Source organism: Dendrobium catenatum, unplaced genomic scaffold (genome assembly GCF_001605985.2).
Source record: "Dendrobium catenatum unplaced genomic scaffold, ASM160598v2 fragScaff_scaffold_1098, whole genome shotgun sequence".
NCBI classification, from domain to species: Eukaryota; Viridiplantae; Streptophyta; class Magnoliopsida; order Asparagales; family Orchidaceae; genus Dendrobium; species Dendrobium catenatum.
In genome coordinates this window covers 88113-96439 of record NW_021319560.1, presented here as the reverse complement: position 1 = coordinate 96439, position 8327 = coordinate 88113, and the positions used below count along the sequence as shown (strand labels likewise).

Below are 8327 nucleotides of genomic sequence, written 5' to 3'. Positions count from 1 at the left end.
TTTAAAATTTTATACATAATTATTAGCCTTGTTGACATATTATCACTAATCAATTCTCCTACGAGTTCGTTTAATTTTTTAACTCCCTCTTGTGGTTGGTTTGAAGATTCTCACGTCTCCACATTGACTTATTATGAGAACTTGATTTTATTCAACTAATCTAGTGAATTTTTTATTTATATTATATTAACAGTTTCTTTTCCTTTACACTTATGCAAAAGGTTTCTTTATTAATGAAACATGAAAAGCTTTAGTCTATGGAGCACAAACAAAAAGTCTTTCATGTCTGTGTAGAACACGGACACCTCTTACATGTCTTTACATGTATTCCATGCACTGAAAATCATGTCTTATATTATTTATTTTTTTATTTTAGAATTAGTCAAGATCAAGGACACACTCTGACATGGTCGGGATACATGATGATGATGAAGTGTGTTTTATGAATAAATTTAGTAAACTATATTTTTTATCATTGATGGCAAAGGTTTTATTGAAGAGGACATTGGTGTTAGTGACGAATGTGATCAGTGAAAGCTGTATCTCCCTGCATTACTCAAAAGATACCAATAGAGAGGGTGATTCATTTGGGGATTCATGTGGGGAGAAAATAAGCTTGGAGGAGGATATTGTTGGTAAGGTAATTGTGATATGTCCAGCTATGATACAATTACACGGTTAGGGGGGGAGGTTGTCCATTGAGAGAGCTTTAAGCTAAAACCTAGATACATCACGGTTGTTGCCTATGTGCTTTATATGAGAGGGAATGAATGTTTGCCTCATTAGGTGATTAAATTTACTGTAATTTACATTTATTTAATTTATCCTATTTGATATTTATAGCCTTTACCTTGTTACGTTAATACTAGAAGGTGTATATGTTGTGATATCCAAAAAGATGGATACTTATCTTCTAGCAGTGTTTGAAACTAAGCAGGAGTGGCAAGTCTTTGGATTAATGTATAAGCATTTTGATGTACTATCAAATTGTGTTGTATGTTGTAGATGGGATGATTTTGAAGCTTACTTGGGTTAGCCTAGAGCTTTTTTTACACGTGCATTGAGGATTTTGTGAGATTACTTCCTATTGAAACTTATTGTAAGAATATTTTGAGACAATCAATGCTTGAGATGGCTATGATGGTTGTGATACTTGAGATAATTGACTTAGATAGCTAAGATAAGCCGACTAAAATGATCAAGATAAGCCAATTGAGATGATCGAGAGGACCAATAGAATGAAATTTCAGAGAACGGACAAAGATAGCCCTTTGAGAAAGAGCTGAGATAGCCGATTGAGATAACCAAGAGAATCGATAGACTAAAATGACTCAGAGAACTAGCCGAGATACCTTGTCGAGAGAGAGTTGAGATAGCCGACTAAGATGATTGAGAGAAGTAGTTGAGATAACATGAAGGATCTCTTCTTAGAGGAATGAAGATTATTGAAAGGGATTAGTGTAACCTTGAGGTAAATGCACGTGTTCTTGAGAGGAGTTTGCGCGAATAGGAGTTTTAAAGTGTATGTAAAGCCTTCTTATGTAGCAAGTTTTAAGAAATGATGTTTAAGTGCTAAATTTGGTGATTAAACTTCACTTAAGAATAATAGATTATCAAAGCATTATGGTAAGGGGGATTAGAATGTTCAAAAAATGAGCTTTGATGTAACAATAAAATGATTCATTATGTTGTGTGTGGGGAATAAGTGACATTTGACAAGAGAAAAAAAAAAGGTTAAGTTATATCTCATTGGTGTGATCGAGATCAAATTCATACATTTAAGGGGAAGTCATTATGAAAGATGTCAAGTCGTAAGGATTATCTTTAAACTGAGGCCTCTTACCTTTTGTTAGGAAAGTAACTTGATAAAGCTAAAGGCTGTGTTGAGATGCCTCCATGTGCAACTGGAAAGAAGGCTAATACATGGAAACGAGTCATGTTTTACACTTCTTCTCCTGGTTTTGAGGATTAGCCTTTTGCCTTCTACACTCTTTTGTCTCGTGTCCCCTCAGTTTTGGTTTCCTTGGGGTCTATCTGATATATTGGAGAACACACAATGGGAATGGCTTGTTGTTGGCTCAACTAGTTATCGGAAAAATCGGCATTGATATGCACTAGTGCATTGTAATGTATGGGCAGATTATGATGATATGACTTTGACGTAAATATACATGGGTATTATGTGCTTGCATACAGTTGCATTCAAATACATTCATTTAACTGAATATATAGTTTATTCAATTAATACATGGAAGACCATTTGTGTCAATCGGTTGGAACAAATCTCAAGTCCTTAAATCAAGTTGGGCTGCAAAGTGTATGCAAGATGAGCAAGTTTGAGGAAAATACATTGATAAGCTAAGTTTAAGCACTAATTTAGACATTTACTGACAATTGATAGTTGTAAAGGTTTTTTTTTATTGCAATGATGATTGGACTGTCAGGTGTGTTGGGTTGATTAGTGGTACATCAACGTGTTCATATTTTTTTGAACATTTTTTAAATTATATACTTTTTTTTTTAATTTTGGCATTTTATGTAGACAATTTATTGTTAATAGTGATAAAGTCGTGTTAATGATTAATGCTAATGTCGATGCGTAGTTGAAATCTAAGTAACAATTTATAAATACCAAATATACTTCATAAAATATTGATATATAATTTTAATTAAACTAATATTGTTTTATTGGTACATAAACTTTTTATGTGATATATAAGATTTTATATTTCAATTTTTAATACTTTTTGATAAAAAATTTATAAATCAATAATTTTGATAGCACAATTTTTATTAATTATTTATAAAAACATATCACCTGTATAATAAATTGTCCTACTTATTGTTATGTCGTGACCTTGTGTCTTTTTAAATGTTTCATGTTGATGTTTCTGCCTTGTAACTTGTAGTGGTGTAAGTTCAACGTAAAACAAAGTTATTTACATTTAAAAATGCTTCCCATAGTTTTATTGAACGGGTACATCTTGATAACATGCAAGTCACTTATTAGTATAAGCATGTTAAACTTTGAGCTTGAAGAATAAAGCCCCAAAACTTGATCTATTTAATGTGAAGCAAATAAGAGTGTCATGCCTTTTAGTAAGAGAAGTGAAGAATAAACCCCAAGACTCGTATCTACTCAATGTGATGCAAGCATGGAGGGTCATACCTTCAAGAGAGAAGATTATGTGCTTAATTCGTTTAATTGTCATCCACCATGAAATCAAGATAATAACATGGCAATGGAGGTATGTAGAAATGATGACATCACAACCAATTCTCGATAGTTGACCAATTACTAATAAGGTCTATGTAAACTAAATTGTAAGGAAAGGAGGACTGGCAAACATCTAGGGATCCATAGGAAAGATAGTGGAAAGACTTGCAAAATCAACCATTGCCTTAAGGTTTTGACAATGCATATTTGATTTAGGATTTATATAACCCATTTAATCAATCAATGATAGAAATAACATCATACAAACCATTTTAGGCGAAGATGTTACAAGAAGATGCGTTTTCGGAATTTAAACTCCATCCATTTGTACAAGAACTTAACACCTAACCAGCACAAATTATTTCAAAGTTTATATGAAAGAAGTTATACGAAAAATTGTTGCAATTTGAATTAATTTTGGAGGTGTCAACCTAAACTCGAAGTGAGTTAGAAATTAGTTTTGGTTTGTGAAACTAGCTTATGAATCAAGTTAAAGTTATTTAAATTGATTTCACGTGGCTTCAAATTCAAGTGATTTCCAAGTGAGTATTGAGGTTTAATATTAATTCTATGTATGGGTACTAAAAACGCTTAAGAGGTTGAGGAGTGATCCCTCCATTCGGGCTTTTTTGTAGTTTATGGACTAGTTGAATATTTTATTTTCATAAGCATACTATTTCACATTTTCATAAATTTGTCCTTCACATAAAACAGGAGAATCTTGGGTTTAAATTAGATTTTGGGGATCTTGGTTTCCCGTGAGTGCATGTTTCCATGGTTGGTTATATTTTAGGTGTGAAACTCAAAAAAATATCAGTTAAGCACATTACATGTTCTCTAGATTGGTGGTGATTAAATTCAGTTTTGATTTGATAGTATGTTTGGGAGATGAGTGGTCAACTTGATGAAGCTGCTATTGTTTCATTGTCCTGAGTGAAGTTAGTGGTCCTAGTGTACCATTGACAAAGGTCTTGACGATCATATCATTAAGGGAATGAGATTAATAGTAGTACTTGAGACTCATTGATTTGGCACATGCATGGCTTGAAATATTTAAAGCTCCACAGACGAGCATAAAATGAGTTCAATAAGGCAAAATAAATGAAGAGAGCATAATATTAAGTAACAAAAGTTTTACTTCTTTGTAAGTGGTTCATATAACTTAATAACTAAGACCCATATAAGAGAGGTATAAAAAGCTAAAACGAAGGACTTAGGTTAGCTATTTAACATTTCCTCAATTTACTATAAGTTAGTTGCGAAAATATATGAGATTGAACCTCAACCCCGAATTTGACCCACCTTATTATAAATAGGACAAGTCAACCCCGAATTTGACCCACCTTATTATAAATAGGTCAAGTTTGTAATTTGCTCAAATTTTTTGATCTATAAACTGTTAGTTAGATCGACACTCAAATGAAGTCTAGTCTTATAACAAGCCTATTAGTACAGATTAATTTAATGTATTTAGCTTGATTTAAAGATGATCAAGATTTCCAATGGATTTTGAAATAGACAAAGGTTCATGAGCATTTGCATTGCTTTCATGATTTGCTTGATTGATTAATCACTTATTGATTTGTGGGATTGGTATTTGATTAACCATTTTGTGATCAACTTGTTGAATGCTTGATCTCACCTTTTCTTAGATTTGTTTTGGGTTAATTAATCAATTGTTAGAATTAAAAAAAGAAGAATAAGTTGTTAGAATTTTTTTAATTTGCCTTAAATCAAAATGCTTAGGGCGCACACATTCTTCATAGTCTTGCTTGCATGCTCTACTTACTAAGTGCATGTCTTATTAGGGCAGAGGATCTGGCTGAAGATTATAGAGATCATATAGGTTAAACCCTGAAGGCATGGCTAAGCACCATCCAGATCTGATAATGTGCAGGAAGCAACCTGGGATTGCAATCGGACGGCTTTGTGAAAAATGTGATGGAAAATGTGTGATCTGTGACTCTTACGTGCGGCCTTGCACGCTTGTTCGTGTATGCGATGAGTGCAACTATGGGTCTTTTCAGGGCCGATGCGTCATCTGCGGTGGTGTCGGCATCTCTGATGCCTACTATTGCAAGGAATGCACACAGCAGGAGAAGGATAGGGATGGCTGCCCCAAAATTGTCAATCTTGGAAGTGCTAAGACTGATTTGTTTTACGAAAGGAAAAAATATGGTTTCAAGAAAAGGTGACTGCGATGCCTCTGTATGTATTATTTCTACTAACTTCAAACTTTCTTGGACTTCAGTGTTTGTTTCAACTTTCTATGCGATTATGTTTCTGTTTGTTTGGATTTTATATATCAAATTAATTTCTTTGCAGTTGTTCTTACTGTTTGATGGTTAGATTGAATGCAGCGAATGATGCTATGCTGTGTGATAAGAAGCATCTTCCTCAACTTTCATGTCCTATGAACATATAGAAAGGGATGCGGGCGATGTTTTGTAATGTGGGGAGAGTAGAGCTATCAGCCCTCCTATTTGTTTTTTCACTCAGCAGATCAAACAAGTAATTTTTCCTTAAGGGCTTAATTGGGCATTTCAAGCCAAATGGCCATTTCATTGCATGAGACCACCCCATTGGTCTCCAATCACTCATTTGAACTTGTTGGACTCAAATCCAACCCCAACCATGGTTGACCAAAATGAACCATACACCCGGCTTGAATTAAATTCATTGATAAGCCTTTTTAAGCCAAATTGGCCACCTCAAATTCTTCAATTGGACATTCCAATTATGTCCAATACTTTCCTAAGTCAAATCTCTCTTGATTTTACTTGGTCAAAACCCACTACATTTTCATGTATTTGACCAAGACTCTGATCCCATGATTCCAAATATTTGGCCACTCACCCAAATAGCTAAATGCACTTCCTTGGATGCCACCTCAACTCCATTGATTGGGTTGACCAATCAAATGGTCAAATAAGCTTTCAAATGACTTGAAATGGTCAAGCCACATAAGCAAGCTTTCTCTCCACCAGATACTACCCAATCTCACTCTAAACCAGCTCATTCCACTCCCAAAGAAACCTTAGTGTAGCCCCTAAACACATGCATAAGCCATGGTTTAGCCTAATAGGGAAAAAGGGTGTGGTCCCCCATCCCATGAATTAAGAGAGGTCTCACTCAAGCACCAACCTTCTCCCTAGTTCTCATGTGCTTTGGGACACATGCCAACCATCCAAGATAAAAAACAATTCAATCTGAACCCTTCATTCTAAAAGCTAGGGTTCAAGTAGCCTAAAACATCCAAAAACCCACATTCACTCCAACACATTCTCTCAACAGCCTCAACTCTCAAAACCTCTCCCACAGCTTCTCCACCAACCTCTACCTCATTAAAGCATTTCCTCACCAAATCTCAGCCTCCAAACATCATTTGGTGAAGAGAGAGGGAGTTAGAGAGAGAAAAGTGGTGTTTTGAACACAACTTTAAATCTAGCCATAACTAGGTCTTGAGGTCTTCTATATGGTTTAAGAGGATCTCTACAGCTTTCCAACAGGCCTAAGAACTTAAAAATCTACCCATCAAACATTGATTTCTTCAAAATCCCAATACATGGAGCCTTGAAACTTCATGGATTGAAATATTAGGGTATATATATCCTACATTTCAAATTGCATCAAATTTGAATGGACGGATCGAAAGTTATGAGTATTTCAAGTTTTAGTTCATTTTTTTAACTACAGAAAATCTCATGATTTGGAACGTCTAATCGCATGTGTATTGCAATCAGACGGTGTAGATCACGCTGGGTGAACGAACCATCCGATCGGATCCCATGTGTGATCCAGATTGGATGATGTGGCACGATCATGGCTAGCCGTCTGATTCGCATGGATTGGACGACCCAGATCACCCGCTGATGTGGCAAGGGGATGACCCACGGTGCGCCATGTGTCCAACGCACACCGTCGAGTCGTTGTTTATGTGTTACATGTCCATTTGCTAGCGCGCCATGTGTTCTACTGCTATTTTGAATCTCTACCAAATTGAGTGTTCTTAGGCTCGATAGAAAGGTTTGGAGCTCTAGTTTTTTTTTATATATAATTTCAAAAATTGTTGTCTATTGAATTATGAGTAAAATATCATTGTTTGAAAACCTATTTAATTTTCTCATAATTTATTGGTCAAAATTAACTCAACTTTGATGGTGGATATTTGAGTATGTTGTTTACCTTCCATAATTTTCTTGAGTCTTGGTTTGCTCTGGAATTTTGTTAGTTAAATTTTCAAAGTTATGTATCCATTTTGGACCCATAACTTTAAAAATTCATAATTGTCTACATCGGTAAAATTTTCTTGTAATCTTTCTATGGTGTGTTTGCATGTGTGTGAGGGTTAGATGAATCAAATTTTAGACTTATTGGAATATTAGAGACACCTAAAAAATAATTAAGGATTTAACTAAAAACTTAGAAAAATTCTAGAAAATTACAAACACACCTAATAGGGTGTTAGACTCTAGGAAATTGAACATAGTAATATTATAAACCTAAGGTTTTTAATTTCACTGAATTTTGAGGATCTAAGAAAATTAAAAGACCTTTTATTGGACTTTAATTTTTATCTTAATTTAATGATTAAGAAAAAATAATAATTAATTAAAATAAATAACTAAAATTTATTAAAAATACCAAATAAATTCTAAACTCTTGAAAACACTCCTCCATGTCATCCATGACCTTTGGAAGTGATTTCAAATAGTTTAGAGTGATTTTGGTGCAAAAATAACAAAATCTCCTTAACTAACAAATTAAATAATTCAATTAAATGACAAAACTAAAAAATCATTACTAAATCTAAAAATTTCAAATTGAGCAAATTCAAAGGAATTAGATTCCTTTAGGGTTTCATATGTATTAAAAATATCAAATTTTCATAAATCATTCAAAATCTTAAAAAACATACTTAAATTTTGAAAAATCATAACAAATACTAAAAAAATCCAAATCCAATAAATTTAGTGTCATTTTACTCAGCTTAAGGTCTAGTTAAAAAAAATAATTAAATCTTTGGAACTTAATTAAAGTCAAAAAGCCAAAAAAATAAACCATTTTTAATGAACTAAAATAGGTCATAAAATCCAAAAATTAAATAAAT

At 33.6% G+C, this 8327-nt stretch overlaps 1 protein-coding gene across 1 annotated transcript; it reads left to right on the top strand.

Annotated features, from left to right (window-relative positions):
* The first annotated feature begins 4998 nt into the window (after nucleotides 1-4998).
* On the top strand, nucleotides 4999-5551 carry LOC110099073 (PHD finger-like domain-containing protein 5B). The gene has a single exon (XM_020826102.2). The coding sequence runs from the start codon at nucleotides 5080-5082 to the stop codon at nucleotides 5410-5412; it is 333 nt and encodes a 110-aa protein (XP_020681761.1). The 5' UTR covers nucleotides 4999-5079; the 3' UTR covers nucleotides 5413-5551.
* Nucleotides 5552-8327: the final 2776 nt, after the last annotated feature.

What these genes read in the sequence shown, in the direction of transcription:
- LOC110099073 (XM_020826102.2), top strand. Translation starts at nt 5,080, where the DNA reads ATGGCTAAGCACCATCCAGATCTGATAATGTGCAGGAAGCAACCTGGG.